This window comes from Chlorocebus sabaeus, chromosome 8 (genome assembly GCF_047675955.1).
Source record: "Chlorocebus sabaeus isolate Y175 chromosome 8, mChlSab1.0.hap1, whole genome shotgun sequence".
NCBI lineage: Eukaryota > Metazoa > Chordata > Mammalia > Primates > Cercopithecidae > Chlorocebus > Chlorocebus sabaeus.
The window spans coordinates 64389066-64411066 of NC_132911.1; the positions used below are offsets into that span (position 1 = coordinate 64389066).

At 40.5% G+C, this 22001-nt stretch overlaps 1 protein-coding gene across 2 annotated transcripts in view; it reads right to left on the reverse strand.

The window, feature by feature from the left end:
• The window catches only part of CA8 (carbonic anhydrase 8), a 98472-nt gene that overhangs the window by 34613 nt on the left and 41858 nt on the right, over window positions 1-22001 (reverse strand). The window contains exons 4-8 of one of the 2 annotated variants that reach the window (XM_038000470.2): window positions 13494-13589; window positions 8131-8193; window positions 5795-5843; window positions 4079-4191; window positions 3178-3787 (exon numbers count right to left, since the gene is read on the reverse strand). In XM_038000470.2, coding sequence (XP_037856398.2) covers window positions 3734-3787; window positions 4079-4191; window positions 5795-5843; window positions 8131-8193; window positions 13494-13589 — 375 coding nt within the window. In that variant the 3' untranslated portion in view covers window positions 3178-3733. Of the gene's footprint in view, window positions 1-3177; window positions 3788-4078; window positions 4192-5794; window positions 5844-8130; window positions 8194-13493; window positions 13590-22001 lie in introns of those variants that run through there. The other variant, XM_008000716.3, reaches the window with a different exon arrangement.

Consider the following 22001-nt stretch of genomic DNA (forward strand, 5'->3'; position numbering starts at 1 on the left):
GAAAAATACAAAGCTAGGTTCCCTTTGAAGCCAGAGAGCCTAAGGCACAATGGTCTGTCTCTGGATTTTAGCATAACACACTGGCCAGTATAGTAATAAAATATTGTATCTTATCTACAGGATCAGTTAACATTCTCAGTATAGTTCAGCATTAATATTGTGAACGCTGGCAAGGGAATCCTTAAAGGAATTCTAGGTGGAAATGGGAATATTGGGCACTCAACAAGGCCCAATAAACCTTTCAATAAATTAAGATTTGTTGTGATTATAAAGAACATTTTTTTTTTTTTTTTTGAGATGGAGTTTCGTTCTTGCTGCCCAGGCTGGACTGGAGTGGTGCAATCTCGGCTCACTGCAATCTCCGCCTCCCGGGTTCAAGTGATTCTCCTGCCTCAGCCTCCCAAGTAGCTGGAACTACAGACACCTGCCACCACACCTGGCTAACTTTTGTATCTTTAGTAGAGACAGGGTTTCACCATGTTGGCCAGGCTGGTCTCAAACTCCTGACCTCAGGTGATCCGTCCACCTCAGCCTCCCGAAGTGCTTGGATTACAGGCGTGAACCACCGCAACTGGCCGAGAAAAAAAAGTTTCACTAAAAGATCTGATCTACTTTTAGGAAATTACCCTCGATAAAGTAATGCTGAACAAATGTGACTATAGACACTCAGCTCATCTACTTTGTTCTCTAGTCTATAATCTCTCCTAGTGGCTAAATCCAGTTAACACTTTTTAGTCCTTAACTGAATGTGTGTACAGAATCTGATACTCATGATTTCTCTACTCCTTCTTGAAACTTGAAACTTGCCTCTCCCATGGCTTCTCTACCCATCACATGAGACTCCTGACTTTTTCCACTTCTCAAGCCATTCCCTGGGGGCACTCTTATAGTGCACACCCTTGGTTACACATCCCTTGTTCTCTGAATCACTTCTTTTCTCTCCCTGAATGATCTCCTCTTCTACACTAACAGCTTCACCCACCATACCCCTTTCTTGGATGTTTAAAGGCATCTCAAACTGTCAATATGCAACCATAAACTTGGCATCTTCTCCATGAAGGCTGCTTTTCCTCCTTGATTCCCTGTCATGGTAGAAAGCAACACCTTACACTTGCCAGTCAACCAAGCCAAATCCGGGGGAGGTCCAGTGACAAGGGGGTCTTTCCTTCCCAAAATCCTTCCTATGTCATCAGCCACCAGGTTCCGCTTCTGCTTCTTTATTATTTCTAAAGTTACTCCCTTCCCTCCATCTCACTGCCATGTGACCCACATCTTCACACTGCAGCTACAGAGTATGCTGCTCGAATTCAAACTTGGTCATATCTCCCTCCTCCTTATGACATTTCCGTGATTCTTTGCCACCTTCAGGAGAAAAATCAATCTCCATGGCACAGCCCTGAGGCTCACTGAGGAAGTCTCCTGCTCCCCTCTCCAACCCCCTCATGTCATAGGCTCTCCACACTTATCACAAGCTTTCCCCAAATGCACCCTGTTCTCTGGCCTCCCTGCCAGACACAAGCATACATACACTTTTCCCGTTGGCAATTCCCACAAATACTCAGGCAATACCTCTTGACCTGGCTTGGGGAAGGCCTTCTAGATAACTAACTGTCATCCAGGCACCTTTCCTATGTGCTACCTCAAGACTATGTCCATATCATCCCATAGTGCTGGACACAGCAAATGACTGGGGTTTTTTTTGTTTGTTGTTTTGTTTTGTTTTGTTTTTAATGTACACCTATGTATCAGCTAGCCTTTCCTCCTAGATAGTGAATTCTTTGAGAGTGTCTTACTGGCTCTCCCCTTGTCAGTACTGATTACAGTAACTGGCACATAGCAAATGTCAAATAACTGCCAAATAAATGAAGGAATGAATGCATGCATTCCTTCAGACTCCACATCAGCCTCAAAGGAGCAATTTTGCATGCTAAAAACTGCCTACGAGAAGGATAAAGAAAAGGAAGCTAGGACTATGCAATAATTACCTTACCATATCAATACACTGCTTGTATTAACAGGATCAATGACAAGTAAAAGCAAATGAATGCATCCCAGTATCATAAAACAAGCTGTATGTTAAGCCTTAGGGCTTTGAAATTTGGGCATCTAAGATTTTGGGCTATCTGCAACAACAACAAAGAAATGTGTATGTACCCTCGAGTCAAATTGTAGGAAAAGTAAATGCAGAGGCAAGTTTGATGTTTTACATGTGTCATTCATAGAACAACAGTGACTGTATGACCCATGGCCCCTGCTCAAGTTGCAGTCCCTGAGTCTGACCTGGATGGGGCGGCCAGCAGTGAGCATGGCCCTCACACACCTGCTAACCCCAGACTGCTTCTCTGCTTCAGAAATACAAAGTCAGCAAGAGAAGGGACCTGGAGCAACCAGATGGCAAACAGAAAAGAGTGAATTGCACAGGGTCCTCCCAGTTTAGAAGACTCTTAGGAAGGATACCCCAGGAAGTATCAGCCTCAGGAAAGTACCTCAGGACCTCAGGGGACTATCTCCTCCCATCCTCACTACTTGACTCTTCTCTGTTGATATTCTTTTCTTGGATGTCTCATTTGTTTTGTTATTCCGTCTTTTTTTTTTTTTTTTTTTTGAGAAGGAGTCTTGCTCCATTGCCCAGCCTGAAGTGCAGTGGCACAATCTTGGCTCACTGCAACCTCCACCTATGGGTTTCCTCCATAGGTGATTCCAGAGCACCTTACTTATTATCATGTTAATTGTTTAGTCATCTGCCTCCCCATCTCTTTGGTGAACTTTTTGAGAGTAAAAGTTGTTTTAATCTCATTATCCTCTGTGTCCAGTTGGCATTCAGGAAGGGTTTCTTTTTGTTCTTCATTTTTAAATTAAAAGCAAAGTGCATTTAGTGGTACTAAAAAACAAGAACACATCACCAGTGATAAGTGAGTGCTGGCATATACTTATACCCCTGTTCAGTGTGATGAGAAGAGCCCTTCACCTCCACAGTTGTTTTTCTCAAACCCACACCCCTAGTCTAATCATGTGCAGAATAGTCTCTTATAAAAACAAATAGATGAATGACTAAATATAGGAATTAGAATTTGTCGTAAAAATATAAGGTTCAAAAGTGATATGATCAAAGTTCATAAAATAATGAAGGGTGTGAGAAGGAGAGGCTGAGTGGGGAAATTATTAAATTAATCCCTAGCAAAACACAAATAAATAAAATTATTAAATGTTGGAAGAAGGATTTTTTTAAGATTTAAGGACAAACTAAAGAAAGCTTTACTGAGAAGTTAGTGAACTTGAGCTTTTTAACTTCAAGAAATAATGGTGAATATTTAAAAGCTACCAAAGAAAACTTGGTTTGCTGAGAGTATTTCCCAAGTCTTTTGAGGTTGATCATGAAGAAACAATACAGCTTTCCAGAACATATCCATCCCTTAGACAGATCCCTGAAAGACAGGAGATATTTAAAGCCCCTTTTGTAATATCAAAATCATGGTTTAAATAGATTCGAGTGATGCTGCCTCATGTTCCACCAGCTAACATCCCAGTGACAATTCACTCGGATGCTCCCACCCACTGTGCAGTAGCATTTAGGGCACCTATGAAGAGCCCAAGGCCGGGGGTGGGTGACCAAAAGTGGAACTAGCAAACAATCCAGAATTTTCTAGGGCACTCCTTCTGGGTCCTTCACCCCACACATGCAGAATTTTCCTGTACACACCAAGGCAAAATGATTTCAAAGCCTATGAGTGACTCACAGAAATAACCAGCATCCCCACTTTACTTCCAGACTTTCTATTCTCCACACCTGGGGAAATTCACATAAGGAAATAACTAGACTAATAAAAAGTTTTTGCCTTTCAGTGATCTCGATTAACTCTCTAAAAACTAACTTTTAAAATACAGACCATAAATTAGTGTTGGGTTCTGTCCGTCCTTGACCTTTCAATCACTTTCACTAGTTCAAGCCACTTAACTTTCATCTGGAGAGGTATGACTGATCTAAAAGGAGCTAAAACATAAAACAGACGTTTTCCTTTCTCAGAAACAATGGTTAACTCGTAACTTTACTCTGAAAGATCCAAAGCAGCACACTCACCTGTAGCTGGGATATAGTTAAAGGGTATCGGAATAATATCCAGGTGACACCTTCACTGCAAGGTGGGATGGTGAGAGAGCCTTCATACACCCAGTAATCCCGCAGCAGAGGGTCTGCACGGCCACGTGGATATGTCATGGAAAAGGCAAGTGAATTAATAACAATCCTGATGACTCCAACAATTTTCAAAATTACAAACTGTCCAAATGATGCTTCTAAGATGGATGTCGTTTTTAAACTAGAGCTCCACATTCTTACAGTACTCATTGTGGAAAAAATAATTGATAAAAAAACATGATGAATTCTCTATTATTTACAGTGATTTCTATCAATGGATTACTATATATACCTGTAAAGTTTAATCACTTTAGAAGTGTATCTATATTTTGGGTTTTTTCACTTTATTAAAGGACTTACCTGACTATTTCATATCTAATATTTATTGAACGCTTATGACGTGCCAGCAATTTACTTTAATTCATTTAACCTGCACAACAAACCAGTGAGATAGGTAGTAATATTAACATTATTTTTCAGATGGGAAAACTGAATCTCAAAAGAGTAGTAATTTGCCGAAGGTCACTCAGCTAATAATCACTGGCAGAGCCAGGATTCGAATTCGTGCAGTCTGGCTTCATAACCTGTATTATCGTTTTTAAGAGACAGGGTCTGGCTCTATCACCCAGGCTGCTGGAGTGTGGTGATGTGATCATGAATCACTGCAGCCTCAAACTCCTGGGCTCAAGCAACCATCTCACCTCAGCCTCCCAAGTGGCTAGGACTATGGGTGCACACCACCACAGCCAGCAATTATTTCTTCTTTTTTCTGAGAGCGAGGTCTGGCTATGGCTAGTCTCAAACTCTTGGTCACAAGCAATCCTCTCACATCAGCCTCCCAAAGTGTTGAGATTACACAGGTGTGAGCCACCACGTCTGTCTGAAAGCCTGTATTTTTAACCATTCAGTTCTAGCTACCACTATACTGCTTCTGCAACAGCAAAATATTAAAATATTACAATAGAACAAAATAGGTCATTCTTATGAAATCTTTTAGCTCTGCATTAGAGGAATTTATGATTAATATGATGGATAAATGTTTAACATATGATAGAAATTGGTTTGTTGTAGAGTAATTAAATGTAGAAAATAGAAGATACAATGCACCAACTATTTGGTTTTGTTTAAAACACTAAGAGACAGCACATAATTTGGGCAGAGAAATGTAAAGATCAAAATTTTATATACAACAACCTTTAAATCATATTCTGAGTATTTTATGTATAATTGTTACCTCTACACAAATACAATTAGAGTAATATATAATAACAGTATTACTGCAGAGAGGTAACCTTACAAAATTAGATACAAAGTCTATTTTACTCTAAGGATTAAGAACTCCACTGATCAGTCTTAGAGGTACATCAAGGTTTTTTCTTTCTTTGTTTGTTTGTTTGAGACAGTTTCACTCTGTCACCCAGGCTGAGTGTAGTCACATGATCTCGGCTCACTGCAACCTCCATCTCCTGGGTTCAAGTGATTCTCCTGCTTCAGCCTCCTGAGTAGCTGGAATTACAGGTATAAGCCACCACACCCGGCCAAAGTTATTCTATTATACTGGTGCTTTACACAGAGGTAGCAATTTTTACAAATGACAATCCTATGAAAGCTCTTCATGGATCATTAAAATTCATTTTATGCAATCAGATAAATACTTACCTGGTAATAAAGTGTTAGGATTAAAGCAAGGTATTGTTTTGGACTTCCCCTGAAAAGAAAAAATGTTTACCCAATGTTAATGTAATATTTCTAGATTTTAGAATAAAAATCTATTAGAACTAAAAAATTAGAATGAAGTCTTTTCTGAATGGCCTCATCAGGTTCCACAGACTTGTGGGTATCTCCTTCCACCTTCTCACTGGAGTAACATTGTCTGGTTCCTGCTCTAATTCTATGGCTATTGTCTTTGCTACCACAGTTCAATTCTCCCTGTAAGTCCTGGTGTGGAACCTACACATGGTGCCCCATCTGCCCCATGTCAGTTACCTTTTCTGCTTTGAGCACATTCATACCAGAGACTTGGGCTAAATTCTCATTGTAAAATGCCTGAACCCTGGATGGGGGAATTTTCAAAATGCCTTTCCTCCTGCTTACTTTCATTTCAGCTCCTAACCTTTTTGGCACTACAACCTGACTTGCAACTTCTTGTTTTGTCCTATTTGGATTTGGTAATTCAGCTCTGGGATCTATGCTAGATGCTCTCCTCATCTGGAAAGGGAGATCTGAAACAGATGGAAATATTCTGTTCCAATCAGTGTTTATCAAAGCTAGATTTAAATTGCAAGGGAATCATGTGTGCCCTTATTCAACAATTCACATTTAAGATCATCATTTTAAATCATGTCATTTAAATTGCTTAGACTTTAGAAGCAAATAGTCCTGTCATGTGAATCAGATGTTTCTTAAAAGATTTTTCTCTATCAATATAGATGCAATAGGGAAAGTTATTGCATAACCTCCAAGTCCCTTCCTGACTTCCTGGGACTATTTTATACGTTAAAGAATCTAGCTTACTTGTCGCCTCCCCAATCCTCCTGAATTCCATAATGATTGGTGTCCTATTAGATGATGAAATAAAGGAAACTTTCATAGCCCATTGCAGTTGTACAAATATAAGTCAAAATGTGCCCTCACCGTCTTTTTATCAGCTTCTTTTGTCTGGACTGGACTTCCCTTGGAAGCTGGGTTCATCCCAAACCTACTCAGGAGATCTTCAGTGGAGGTTCTGCCTGGTTCAGGATACCCTGGTCTGTGCTAGTATAAACCTAATCAAACTTGATTCCCAAATTGATCTTTCTTAAAACTGGCTTTGGGTCTCTGGATCTCCTGTAATTAAACAAGTTCAACTCCTGTTCTGTATCTCCAGCAGCCCTACAAGACTGGACTACTTCCCCTCCCCCAGGCCACTCACATTCAACTGACTAAGAGTGAGCCAAGAAGGCACCGCTTATAAGAGAGACTGGCATTGGGCCGGGCGCGGTGGCTCACGCCTGTAATCCCAGCACTGGGAGGCGGAGGCAGGTGGATCATGATGTCAAGAGATCAAGACCACCCTGGTCAACATGGTGAAACCCTGTCTCTACTAAAAATACAAAAATTAGCTGAGCGTGGTGGTGGCATTGGCTTCCTAGCAATGCTAGGCCGTATCATTGCAGGGTCATGTTGATCACCTTCTCTTGGATGTTATCTTACCGCATATGTGTACTTGTTTTCTTTCTTTAAATTTATTTAACCTAAATACTTTGAAATATGATTCCCCAAGTTTTTATTTGTTTCATTTATACAACTTTCCAATAGCATGCAGGTAGGAAAGGGTTAACTCAGCAGGCCTGAGTTGCTCAAATCCTGCACATCCCATATAAAGGCCTGCTTTTAGGACTAACTCTTGGGTCCTGAGATATAAACTCTGAGCTTGGAATATTCTACCTGATAAGACTGTTTCTGTGTGCCTGCAGCCTTGGGCCATGCTGTATTTATGGCGAACTCCTGTTGTTACATTTGAGGCCTTCAGACATACTGTACCAATTGCAACAGAGAAGCTGATGCTAACAATGTGACTTATGGTGAAGAGGGCAGGGAGAGGGTTGCTGCTAGAGAGTGAGTAGCTGAGGACAGTTACGTTGCAGGCATTTTGTGCTTCAATGACTGACCCCTAATCAATCTCTGGACACTAAGGCTAGAGTGAGCTTCTGTAGTTGTCAACACTTCACACATGTTATGACACATCATTGCTAGGAGAATTAGGGGCCTCCTCACATGACTCCACTGGGAGGGGACACCTGGAAGCTTGTGCCTGATTTCCCCTGGACTTCATTCCGTGCACCTTTTCCCTCTGCTTTTGGATCTGTTTCTTTTCACTGTAATAAACCATAACCACAAGGATAACAGCTTTTCTGAGGTCTGTGAGTCCTTCTAACACAGCATCGAGCCTGCAGGTGATCACAGGGACCACCTACACAACCAGTATTTCTATATTATTTTAAATAATGACTTACCTTATACTGAATATCCTGGAGGATTTCAGTCACAGCCTTCAAGCCAACATGCTCCTTTCCTATCTGAAAAATATAAAGCATAAACCACAACCACAACATTTTTCAGTGTTTAGCTTTAACTAAAAAAAAAACTAACAGGGCCTAGAGTAGTGGCCCATGCCTGTAATCCCAGCACTTTGGGATGCCAAGTTGGGTGGATCATGAGGTTAGGAGATCAAGGCCATCCTGGCTAACACGGTGAAACCCTGTCTCTACTAAAAATACAAAAAATTAGCTGGGTGTGGTGGCACGCACCTATAGTCCCAGCTACTCGGGAGGCTGAGGAAGAAGAATCACTTGATCCCAGAAGGCAGAGAGGTTGCAGTGAGCCAAGATCATGCCACTGCACTCCAGCATGGGTGACAGCGCGAGACTCTACTACCAAAAAAAAAAAAAAAAAAAAAAAAACTAACAGAACTTGGTTCCAGTCCATCTGAATGTCCTTTTGGAGGAACAATTAAATGGCCTTTTATTAATAACTAGGTCAATGTCTACTAAAGGTAATTAAAGTTGTAACGAAGCTAATATAATAAAGTATTAGATATATAAATGTACAAGAACTCGTTCTAAATTCTTCTTACTATGTATAGGAATCACTCATTTTGCTACATATAATATATCAAATTATAAAACACTGTTATATAAAAATATCAAGGATATTTTTGAATTAAAATTACTCAGTACATGTTCAAACCCTTCCATGTTTAACTCTGGCATCTATAGATCATTGCTATAAAGATTTTAACAATACTGAAAAATTATATTAACTTAGAAAAGCAGGTATGTGATTTTGTATGTTAAATTCACCAAAATCAAGACCCTTCTTGATTACTACTAGACACAATTTTATAACTACCTATTTTTAAATAAATAAGAATGTGCTTTTTATAGCCTTATTTTTAAAAACATATCACTATATATTAGTAGTGTATAAAATGCTCCCAAAAAAATTGAGACAAAAAAATTCTAACACTTAATATTCTTGACTTTGGCTTTAAAACTTTTAAGTGAAATCTGATCAATTTCCAATGGTCCATGATAATGGAGGAGAGTAATGGAGGTCATTTAGAACCTCAAATAAATAATCACTGCTTTTGTCAGCTTTTCTCCTTCTACATAGATATTTGGAGAATGACCTAAGAGAAGCAAGAGTAGCTGTCAATATGTTCACATTCTCTGTCTCTCCCAATGTTAACCAACTGCAAAACATGCAGATGAAAGAGCATCCAAAGGGACAGGAGAGATACAAGAAATGCTCCACCTAAGGCAGGCCAGTCAGCTCTGAACCATCAGGACGTGAACTACTTTCCAAGAGTCTACAATTATTCCTGAGATAGGCTCTAAAAACAGAAAGTAAACTTTCTAAAGTTAAAAACAAACAAAAAAAATTAAAACCTAATGCATAGGTACCTGTGGGTACAGCAGCCTGAATTTTTAGGCAGAAATCATTACCCATTCTTCAGGAGAAATGGACCTCTCTTTGTCTTACTGCTTTAACCTTGCTATAGCACTGGGAGGCCTACGTCTGCACTTGGGGTCTGCTTTCATCTCAGGCAACTCCTGTCGGGTTGTAAACTCTCTGAAGAGTACACATATGTACACTAAGGCCACTCAATGTGGTAGCTTAGGAGCAGGCTCACTTTGCACTGGACTGCCTGGATTTCAATCCTGACTCTGCCACCTCTTAGCTGTGTGGCCTTAAGCAAGTGTACTTAACCTCTACATCCTTCTGCTTCCTCAGCTATTTGCTGGGGAGGATAAAAATGATAGGTTTGTAGATAAGATTAAATCAAACGAAAGCTGTAGAACAGGTTTGGGTCATCATAATTCATTTAATGTCCATTATTATTCTTAATCTGGACGCCCTACAGCATCAAATATAGTTTCTCCATACAGTAGTGCTTAACAACTATTACTAGCTCCTTCTATCTATAAAGACCCTACTTTATGGACAAAACTTTATATCTTGCAAATTCTATAAACTCTGTTATTACGCCATCTCTTTCTTTTCCTTCCTTGCCAAATTTTTGTATGAAGTAATGATGACCAGCAAAAAGCAAGTACTGATGATAATCTCCACACCCCAACTGCTAAAACCATGCAAGCAACTGTTCAGATAACACAACCTGGTACCAAGAGCCCATTAGGAACCTTGAGAACAACTCATTTCTCAGCTCTCACCTTTGCCACCTTTTACCACCACTGGAAATGCAAAACACTTTGGTCCGTTCTCCTTGCCTGGCATCTCAGCCCTGAACCACCTGTTTTTTTCACTTCTAACTCAATCTCTCCTTATCTTCCACTGCACTCTCTAGAACAGAACAATTCTGCATTTCTGCCCACATCTCCCACCACTTCCTGATCTACCTGAACCCCTCGGGTCTGCCCAAGGGCGTGGCTCTTTTGCAGGCCCTTCGAGTAGACGCCATGCAGTCCCCCAAGGAGACAGACTGGAATCCACAGTCAGTGTACTCTTGCTCCCTTCAGTGTGGAACTCTCTGACCCACATGCTCAAGCCATCCTCCCAAGGGAACCATCCTCTAAGGCTATCAAGGCCTCCTTCTTTCTCCCTTACTGACCCACTAAACAATCTCTCCCAGGCATCACCTCCTGCTACTACCCTAGACAGCTTCAGCACCCAGGGATGGAGGCCCCTCCCTGGCCTAAGTCTCTTCACCCTTCAGTCTGTGGCCTTCTGCCCCATTCCACCTCAGCAAACTAACTCTGAGGACACTCCTGGTACGTGCTCTCATTCTGAAAACTTCAATTCTGAAAGACTGGCCTCTCTGACCAGATGCCCTGGGTCATCCAGCTCTCCTGCTCTTTCCTTTCTCCCCTTCACTGATCACCAGGAGCCAAGGCTGGGAGGTCCCTGTGGCTTCTTCTCCTTCCCCTTCCTGCCTAGACATGGTGTGGGACTGGTTAGACAGAACGATGTCTCTCCAACCACTCTCCATTCTTTAATCCTTTTACCTCCTAAATCATCTGCTCTGTGATGGATCAACACAACAACTTAGTAGAACTCTCTAGTCCTTTACCTGGATAAAGAACAACCCATCATACCCTGTCCTGTATGATCTGGGGTGTCCAATCCCTCAGTGAGCCAAGTCTATTATCATCCCCTTCTGGTCTATTTCAAGACTCAATCCCACATTCACATTTTCTTTGTTCTATAAATAGTTCTGCTTTGTGTCTCAGAGATAATGAAAGTCATCAGGCATGAACTCCCTTAATGTCCTGCCCTTCTCCACCTACAAATCAGCCCCATGTGTGCCCACCCTTTCCTCCTGGCCCTCTATTTTGGAGAAGGGGTGGGTCTGCTCCTATCTGAGATTAGTCCACTGCATAAGCTCTCCATCCCATGCCCTCTTGCCTCCTCCAGGACTTTTCCACATCAGTGACACCCTCTCTTTCCAGTATTTTTAATCTCTATCTCTGCAAAAGATCTTATTGCTCGGGAAAAAAAACAAAAACAAAAACAAAAACTACAGGCAGATCTCAAATCTCAAAAGATTCACTGGACATCATCGCTAGTTATTGCCCCATCTGTCCTTCCTTCCTTCCTTTGGCCAAACTTCTTGAAAGGAAAGTCTACTCAATGCCTCCGACTTCCCTCCCACCGAATTTCTTTCCTCCAGCCCGAGGGCCAGACTCCCCAGATGGATTTCAGCCCATCCTTCCCTTCCCCTCTCCTTCCCTCCTTCCTGAAATTTTGCTCTCAGTTCTGCAGTTTTACTCTCTCCTGAGAATTTGCACCCAGATAACCTGAATTTTTCCTCATAGAAACTTATGAAAAGTTAGAAAAAGTGTGTTTGCTCTCCAGGCTTTCCCTCGCCTGCAATAATGCAGCTTGTTCTTGGAAACACTCGCATTAGTTCTAAGGGGCTGGGTTTTCAGTCCGGCGCTCTACAAATCCAGGTCACCTGTTACGTAGTAGGAATCAGGAAATGAAAATACTAAGTTATCACACCTAATTCCATCCACAAATATTTGAGTACCAATTCCAAAGATGAAACTGACGTGTTCCTTCCCCTTCTATATATGAATATATGGTTATTTGCATTCTTATTTTTATTTTACTATTTTTTATTCTCACTTTTAGTACCTTCTACTGTCTCAATTTCTCAGATTTGGATGATACTTTATTAACTTTTCTGGGTTATAAGAGTAGTCTTTCATAATTATTACTTCAATATACTAAAAATTATCAAAATATATTTCTATAATGAAAAAAATGTTTTCATTAATATTTTGTGATTTCTTTCTAGTTATATAATGCAGTTATAAAACACAAGGAACGTAGGTCCCCACCTGTGACAAAGCTGTGAAATAAATAGTAAGAGGACTCACTGAAAAATGTAAGGATTTCCTTTAAATTTCTATGATGTGTCATATTTGCAAGATGCTGATTTTAAAATATTAAGAGCCTAAACTGGATGGCTACTTTCAAACATCAATAAAGAAACATCTAGGAGATATGTATTAAAAATTATTGCAATTAATTTGTGATATATATGCCATAAAAAAATAAGTTTAAAAGGGCCCATTATTGAACTCTCTTTGGAAAATTAAGTTTTTGAAGAACACTGTGCTAACATGCTCTAATCCCAGGTTATCCAACAGGCAGCCCAGAGCCACGCAGAGCGGGAACTCTGGTTTCTGGTCCTAATGGCAGCTTTAAAGCTAAAATTTACAGGTAGTCTTTCACCTCTAAATTTTTTACGATGTCAAATAGGTAATAAGACAAAATTTAGAAGATTCACCTTAAAAACTGAATTAAGTTTTCACCTCTGAAAGCACAAGACCTGCTTTCATATGTTTGGGTAAATGTATATACTATCCTTTGCCTACCACAGTGCTCAAATCTAAATGTTATATTGACTATATCTGCAAAGGTATTTCAAGTAATCTCAGAGTGAAAATTGTTAACAAAGAAGGGCTAAAGTAATCTACTACATAATTCTTTTTTTTTTTTTTTTTTTTGTAGATTTTTGTGTAACCCAGGGTCTAAAGACATTTTCTGAAAACCTTTTTCATAAAATAAAATCTACCTTCAGAAGTCATTTTCTCAGTCATTTCTCCAAAGATCCTGAATGTTTCTCTGAAGAAAATTTCTAACTTTAAATAACAGAACTATTTTCTACCAATGACTATGGCTGAATTCTGATGAACCACAAGGATCAAGTTTTCTATTTTTATCAAGTGTTCTCTGTATGTGTGTAATTTCATGTCTAAGCAATAAAATTGAGAATAAAAAGTATTTTACAAAATGATTTGGAAATCAGCATCTCTAAACAATATGATAATCACAGCAGAGAGTTTACCTGAACAAACAGAGCAATGATGGCGATCCCGTGCGGCTTCCCCACAGCCTCATCAATGCTGCCAAACAGAGTGGAGTTCCAGTGGATCAGATGGAGCTGGGTGAGTGGCAACAGACAAATCACATCATTTAATGTGCTACTTCTAGTCATAAAAGCAAAGATATAGCCATTTCTTTACGATTTCTATATGGTATCACACACAGCAAGAGGATCACAAGTAGACACAAACTACTGGCTTAATATGAGTTCTCTGTATGAATTCCTTCCTTATTATTTCTGAACAGAAGCAGTGCTTAGTGGATCGCTGCCTCTTAAGTCCAATTTTCGTCCTGATGAGGAGGAAGATGACTAGAGGGACTCACAGACTTCACATGGATTCAGTTACCTTTCCTGGGATGTCATCCTTTTGAATCTCCATGAAACAAAGCTCCCAGTCTGGGCACAAACACTAGAACTCATTCAAAGGATGAATACCTGCATAATCAAATCCTGCATCACCCAGTATTTCCATCAGGAAATGTACAAAGCCAGTCTGTAGTTCTAGTAAATTATTTTAACTTTCTAAGAATACCCAGAGATAGCATCCTGGGAAAAAAAGAAAAAAAAAAAAAAAAGCTGCATATTTAAAGCCATGGTAAAATAATAAATGCTGATGTAAATCTCTAAAAGAAGGCTATTTCCTGCACTGGAGATAAAATTTTATCTGTGAAGAAATGACAAACAATGCTCAGAGGCCTCCCTCACTCCTAGCCTCATAAAGCTTTGCAGCTTTCAAGTTTATCTGGAATATGCACTTGCTCCTACAGTACTGATAAAACACTTGCAAGAAGCCAAATTCAATTCCTGATTAAAAACCAAATGTCCACTGAGGTTCTTAGTCTAATAGTAGGTAGGTAAACCTTTAGTATACTAAGTATTTAGTATGCTAAATACTGCTTAGTATAATAGTAGGTAGGTAAATATTACCTTCATCACCACAGCTTTTCATCAAGTTATAATTACCGCCTTACAACATTGCCTCATTTTAAAATTAGTTCTAATACCAAAAGACATAGCTAAAATTCAACCACTATTTATTTTAGCATTTATATTAAAATATTCAAGAAAATTATCATAAAGATGGCCACAAATTGGATTTTTCTACTGCTGAATTAATCCAAGTAGAATCTGATATTATAAAACCGACCACTAGAGGGAGGTAATGAAATCCTCTACCAATAATAGAACAGGTAACTAGGAAAAGTGCCCCATGGCTCACTCAGCCAGGTCAGGCTGTGAGGCTGTGAAAAACTCACAGAGACTGTGACTATCCAGTAAACGCAACTGAAAGGCACTGCTTTTAAGAAAACCATGTTCTATAATCTCTCAATAATAAAAGACATGTTCTATAATGTCTTTTAAGAAAACCATGTTCTATAATCTCTCAATAATAAAAGACAATTTTAATCTTCCCTTCTCTGGCTGCAACAACAGCATAGGAGTCCTAGTGGTAGAGGTAAGAACTGATTGCCTTAATTAAACCACCAACAAAGCAGGTCTAGGCCCAAGGTTAAAATAAATTTTTATTCCACAAATTACAAAATTCCAATTGACATTTTTCTTACTTCTCACAGCAATATTTTGGGACTTTTTTTAAACAAAACATTAATAAACCACAAAAGCATGGGTTTTTCTTTTTCCCTACTCCCCACAATTTAGCAACATTATCACTCACACCTGCCCTTCAAAAGCTGCTGCACATTTTTTGTGTGTTTAAAAAGCTAAGGGTCCCCACTCCTTAAGTGTGCACCGTGGGTGGTGACTTTGTTTCAAACAGTAAAGTATGGAACAGGGATAAAAATAGTGACTTTACAGTAGATAAACCTAATAAGCACTATCTGATCAAGGTCAACATCAACAGTGATTAGTCATGTTGATAGGGTGTATGTATCCTTATATGTGAAGAAAATGGCACTTCACTGCTGTGTTTTCTCTCAATGACCCATAACCCAATCTAGCCACAAGAAAAACATCAGACAAATCTCAGTGACAGACACTCCACAAAATACCTCACCAGTAAGTACTCCTCAGAACTGTCAAGGTCATCAGAAACAAGGAAAGCCTGAGAAAAATATCACAGCCAAAAGAAGTCTAAGCAGACATGAGAACTAAATGCAATATAGTGTCATAGGTGAGATCCCAGAACAGAAGAAGGACATTAGGTAAACACTAAGGAAACCTAAATAAAATATGGATTAGTAACATATCAGTATTGGTCCATTAATTGTGACAAAGGTAACCATGCTAATGTAAAGTGTTACTAATAGAAGAAACTGGGTAGGAGTACATGGGAATTTCTGTACTGCCTTTATAATTTTCCTATAAATGTTAAACTGCTCTAAAAAATATTCTTTTTAACCAAAGACAAACATTAAGAGATATGCTGGCACTTCAGTCAACCCAAGCTAACAAGGATAACAGAAGGTTGCTATGACCCCCACATGTCTAGCAAAATAACACAAAATGAAAGCAGCAACAGCAGCTCTCCCACGCATCCTTCACTCTACCTTCTGTGTCTTCAATAATCACCTGAGTCTTGGCGGTTCCAGGGCAGGAAAGATTCTCCCTTCACAATAACAAGGGACCCAAGCTTTAAAAAACAAAGCTCTGTCCTGCTTCTGATAAACCTTCTCTTAAAGGTCCTTTCTCTCATTTTCAGACCAAACAAATCATGACAGACGCCCTTTCTACACCAGTAGAGGTCGGCCAACTCAAGTACCAGGCAAATGTCCACCCCATTCTGGAACTCAGCCAACCTTCATCTGTAACCTAGGAGTGGTAACCTAGATGCGTGGCCCACAGGCACAGCACTCTGCACCTGCGCTGCCTCTCAAGTTAGCTTGCTCTGCTCCCCACGCGCCTTTCCTCTCCATCTGTATGAGTCTGCTAAGGTTGTCATCACAAAGTGGCACTGACTGGGTGGCTTAAACAATAGACATTTATTTTCTCACATTTCTGGAGGGTGGAAGTCTGAGATCAAGGTGTGGGCAGGGCTGGTTCCTTTTGAGCCCTGTCTCCTTGGCTTATAGATGGCTACCTTTTCCCTTTGTCTTCACATGGTCTTGCCTCTCTAGGAGTCTTGTCCAAATTTCCTCTTCTTGTAAGGACACCAGTCATAGTGGATAAGGGCCTGCCTAATGACTTCCTTTTAACCTAATTATTTCTGTAATGACCCTATGTCCAAATATGGTCAGTCTGATGTGCTAGTAATTGGCATTTCAATATGAATTTGGCAGGGCCACAATTCTGCCCAAGACACCAGCTATCTCACCCTTTGCTTTCTGCTCACCTTAAGAAAGTCTTTTCAAATCTGAAAAGCTTGAATTATTCACATCAACATCTGTTCTGCCACTGCCCCTTCTTTATTCCAATAATTTTATCATATTGTGCCTTATATTAATTAGTGCTGGTTCTGTTTCACAAAGCAAAGCCACAGAGGCAGGAAATTGTAAGTGCATTTGAAGGACTAACGGTACCTTGATGGGTAGCTAAAGGGTACAGAAGTCTGGCAATGACAAGAGTTGAGGCTAGAGAGCTAGAGGGGTCAGACTGCACAGAGCTTTAAATGTTATCATAGCTGTATTCTGGAAAACACTAAACCAATATATTATTTCAATGAATATTATGTGTGCAGTCTGGAATCAGACTCCCCCATAATAACCTCTTTCTTTCAAAGGTCTTTTTGATAGTGCAGGGGCTGGATTGGAAGTAGCAGACATTGAAAGCTGGAATATAAGCTAGGAGGATACCACAAAAGTCCCAGCTAAAAAATGATGACAGGAATGCAGGACAGTTAATTTTATGTGTCAACCTGGCTAGGCTACGGTGCCCAATTGTTTGATCAAACACCAGTAGAGACGTTGCAGTGAAGGTGCTCTTTAGATGTGATTGACATTTAAATCAACAGACTTTGAGTAAGGCTGAATGCCCTCCACTGTATGAGCAGGCCTCTGCCATACAATCAGTTAAAGCGCTTAAGAGCACAGACTGAGGTCCCCAAGGGAGAAAAAATTCTGCCTCCAGAGCTCTGGATAAAAATTGGCCTGAGTTTCCAGCCTTCAAACTCAAGCTGCAACATCAACTCTTACATGAATTTCCAGCTTTCAGCCTACCTTGCAGATTTCAGATTTGCCAGCCCCCACAACCACATGAACCAATCCCTTAAATTAAATCCCAATCGCTTCTTTCTCCCTCTGTTTCTCTCTCTTTCTCCCTCTCCCTGTTTCTCTGGAGAACCCTAATATGGATCATGCAAACAAAAAAAAAAAAGTATGGTAACCAAGAGAAGTTTAAATCTGATGATGACTAACGCCAATGGGAATAAAGAAAAATGACCCTAACATTTAGCTGTGACAACATTTGGTATTTATTCTTCTAAGACAAAACATGGTCTCCTTGGGGAGGGGGGATGAAGTGACAAAACAATCCTCTGATGATCAAAAATAACATATTATAACTTCTACTTATATTTATTTTTATCAAACTGCTTTTTATTTCAACTTTTTCTATGCTTCATAAAATATATAATATAAATACATATTAGTACATGAATATAATTTATTAACAAATATACACATATTATGGATACATGCTCCAAAGTTTGTCCTAATGCAGTGGCTAAAGACATCTGGATACAAACAGGTTTGAATGGAAAAGCATATGATACTACAGATATGGCTCAGGAAATGATGAAGCAGCCCGCAGTACATCTTATGAACTGTCTTATTAAGGTCCAAGTAGACAGCTATTATCAGCAGAAAGGACTCACAAGACTCACTTCAAAGCCTAACAGCCCAGATATGCTCTGGGGTGTGTCTGGTCTATGGAGAGGGCAGGATACAGAGGCAGCAACCCTGTGCACTTCTCCAACTCCACTGATAAATTCTGACAGGCAATGTGCTCTCATAAAAGACCTCAGCTAGGAATCTCGTCTTAAGATTCTTGTTTCAGTTCTACAACTCTTTAGCTCTGTGAACTTCACTAGTCACTAACTTCTTTCAGCATCAGTCTCTCTGTAACACAGTAGACTGTATCTTAAAAGCTTGGATTATTCACGCCTTTATCTTCCCATAGTACTATTTTTCCTATATTCTTATCACGTTTTACTGTTATTAGCATTAGTTATATATAGCCAGCAAAGGCAGGGAAGCAGGATGATGGATTTTGACAATGAAGAGCAGCCAACTGGATTATAGTATAGACCAAGTATATAAATGCCACTTACCATTTCTAAGGAGAGCAAGGGTTTGCGGCATTAGCACTGCATCTGTTGTTTAGAGATAGACGGGCTACTGTATAGGGTCACTTACTCCTCAAGGGTCCACTGGACTAAAGACGGCCCCAGACAGTACCCTGCCTCATAGGCCTTCAAGAGCCTGGACCTGCTCTGCCTGGTAAACACACTGCACAGCAGGTGGCTGAGGGGCTGCCTCTTGCAGCCTGAACCCAAAGCCTACTATGGCTACCAACAACAATAGCAGAATTCCTCCTACTGAAAGAATCTGCCTCGAGGCTCCCTTTAGCCATTCTCCCTCAAAAGTCAAAAGGTTTAGTCTCCTCCTATGCTTGGGCACGTCAGGGTAGAAGAAAGTGGTTTTCTGTAACAATCAAAGCTGAGTCCTTCCTCGCTCCTTATAACTCTTCCCCCCACCCCATCAAAAGGAGGCAGTGTTACAAAGACATAAAACAGCCAAGATCCATTATTACTCTGCCAGCATCATGACCACTATGTCTTCTGTTAAAAAATCGGACCACAGGAAAACAACCATAATGTATCCTTTTACAGCTTCAGGGAAAATCTTGGACCGAGCTTTTGCTACAGGACTCACAACTTCATATTCCCACAACTGATTATGCTGCCTTACCATTAGCACCTGTCAAATGTTCAAAACGTTCATCTTAATGTACTTAACTCACAGAATAGATAAATTTGTCCAAAGTTACGAAACTGCGACATGCCTCAGCCTTATCATCATTTGTCACTGAGAAAAATAGCTTTGAAGATTTCATGGCGGCTTAACAGAAAGCTATCTTCACGATAAATGAGATTTATTATTAGCATAAATAACACGATGGCGGTAAAGTACCAAAGAATGAATCATGAGGAATGGAAAAAGTAGTAAACACTGAAAAGGCAATTATGACTCACAAATTTCCTTTTCCCCAGCCCTGGGCACTCATACAAATTCTGTGACATCTCCTAACTGCAAATGCAGGGACCTTTCATTTCAGATGTCTTCTTGCCACCTCAACATGAACATTTCTACAACTGACATCGACTCTCTTCAAAGGAGCTTCCCACCCACACACTCTTCATAGAAGTCCCCCTCCCACCCCGCTTGCCGGGTTTGAGACCTGGGACCCCCGAGCCTTTATCTCCAGAGCTCATCTAGACCTCTCCTGGGCCCTGGTATTTACATTACAAAGCCCAGCTAATCTCTTTTTAACACAACTTTCACCACATTTCCTCTGTTGAAAATCTCTGATTTCCTTTATTTCCTATCTGTATCAGGCTTACATTTCTCAAACCACATCCTTCCCCACCCTAACTCTCCCCACACGCTCAAACCAAGCCTGACCCTGACTCCTCACAACAGCTCCCCATTCTGCTTCTGCCCACTCACCGGGAATGCCTTTCCCCAATCTGCCCTGACACCCGCCAGAATTCTCCCTGTCCTCCTGGGCACAGATGGGCATCTGACAGAAACATGGAGCCTGGAGATGCAGAAATAAAGGGTGCAGGGAGGAGGGGGGACAGCGGGAAGGGAGACAGAGACAGAGAACTTCAACCAACAGACAGGAAGAAAAAGGAAGAGAAAGAGGGGAGAAAACCGGGATTTTCATCAGAATCATTTTATCAAAAGGGACATAAATTCAGGGGTGTTTTGAGGGTTTGGTTTTTGCAAGAGATGGGGTCTTGTCTCATCCAGGCTGCAGTGCGGTGACAAAATCACAGCTCACCGCAGCCATGAACTCCTGGGCTCAGGCGATCCTCTCACCTCAGCCTCCAGAGGAGTTGGCATTACAGGTGTGAGCCACAACTGAATTCAGTTTTAGATAGGAGTGTACACCCACATCGGAACCATCAAACTAGTGCCCCATTAGTGAGAGATGCAGAACTCCTGCTGCCTTGAGAAAGGGCTAAAGGTACAGGGAGCAGATACCCCTAGAGCAGGGGTGTTCAATCTTTTGGCTTCCCTGGGCCACACTGGAAGAAGAAGAATTGTCTTGGGCCACACATAAAATATACTAACACTAATAATAGCTGACGAGAAAAAAAAAAATTGCAAGAAAATCTCATAACGTTTTAAGAAAATTTACAAATTTGTGTTGGGCCACATTCAAAGCCATCCTGGGCTGCATGTGGCCCGTGGGCCATGGGTTGGACAAGCCTGCCCTGGAGAAATGTGACCTTGTACAGTTGGTTCACTCATGGACTAATATGGTTTGGCTGTGTCCCCACCCAAATCTCATTGTGAATTGCAGCTCCCATAATTCTCACATGTTGTGGGAGGGACTCTGTGGAAGATAATCAAATCTTGGGGGCAGTTTCCCCCATACTGTCCTCATGGTAGTGAATAAATCTCACAAGATCTGATGGTTTTACAAGGGATTTCTCCTTTCACTTGGCTCTCATTCTCTCTCTTGCCTGCTGCCATGTAAGATATGCCTTTCACCTTCCACTATGATTGTGAGGCCTCTTCAGCCACGTGGAACTGGGAGTCCATTAAACCTCTTTTTCTTTATAAATTACCCAGTATTGGCTATGTCTTTATCAGCAGCATGAAAACAAACTAATACATGGATCAAGTCTTGAGAGAAACTGACGGGGGGCCAAAGACTGAGCTTTGGAAAATGGTGAGATAATGAAAGAGGGACTATCAAACATGCAGGAGGGAACTCAGAAAATTCCAAAGTGCCATTAAAAGAGAACAGACTTCCTAGAAGACAGCGTGGGCATCAATAGTGTCAATGAGATACTAGCAGCAAAGCTATGACAGCTACAAAGAAACAAGGAAAAATGAGGACAGAAAGAGACTTTGGACTTACTGTTTTTTAGGTTACTGAGATGGCAGTTTCCAGACAGTGAAAGGCAAAGAGGCAGAACACAGAGACATCAGGATAAAACAAGTGGAGCAAGGCCAATCAGCCTATAAGGTGGGCAGGATTATCAGAAAACAAACATTAGAAGTCAGCTGAAATCACTGTTTGAGAGTGAGCAAAGTTCACCTTTGACTTTTTAATATTCTTATCTATTTTCTTAATGGTTAAAAGTAAAACTGGAGAGAAATAACAGGTTGCTGTTAAGTTTTGACGAATAATAAACATTCAATGCAGCCCATGAACTCAGATGCAACTGGACCTGAAAACCACTTTCTACCCAATGTACAGTGGTTAAGAACTTTCCTCTGAGCTAGGACGCTATAGAGTATAGCTTCACAGAGGGAAAAAAATCATCAAGCATGGATG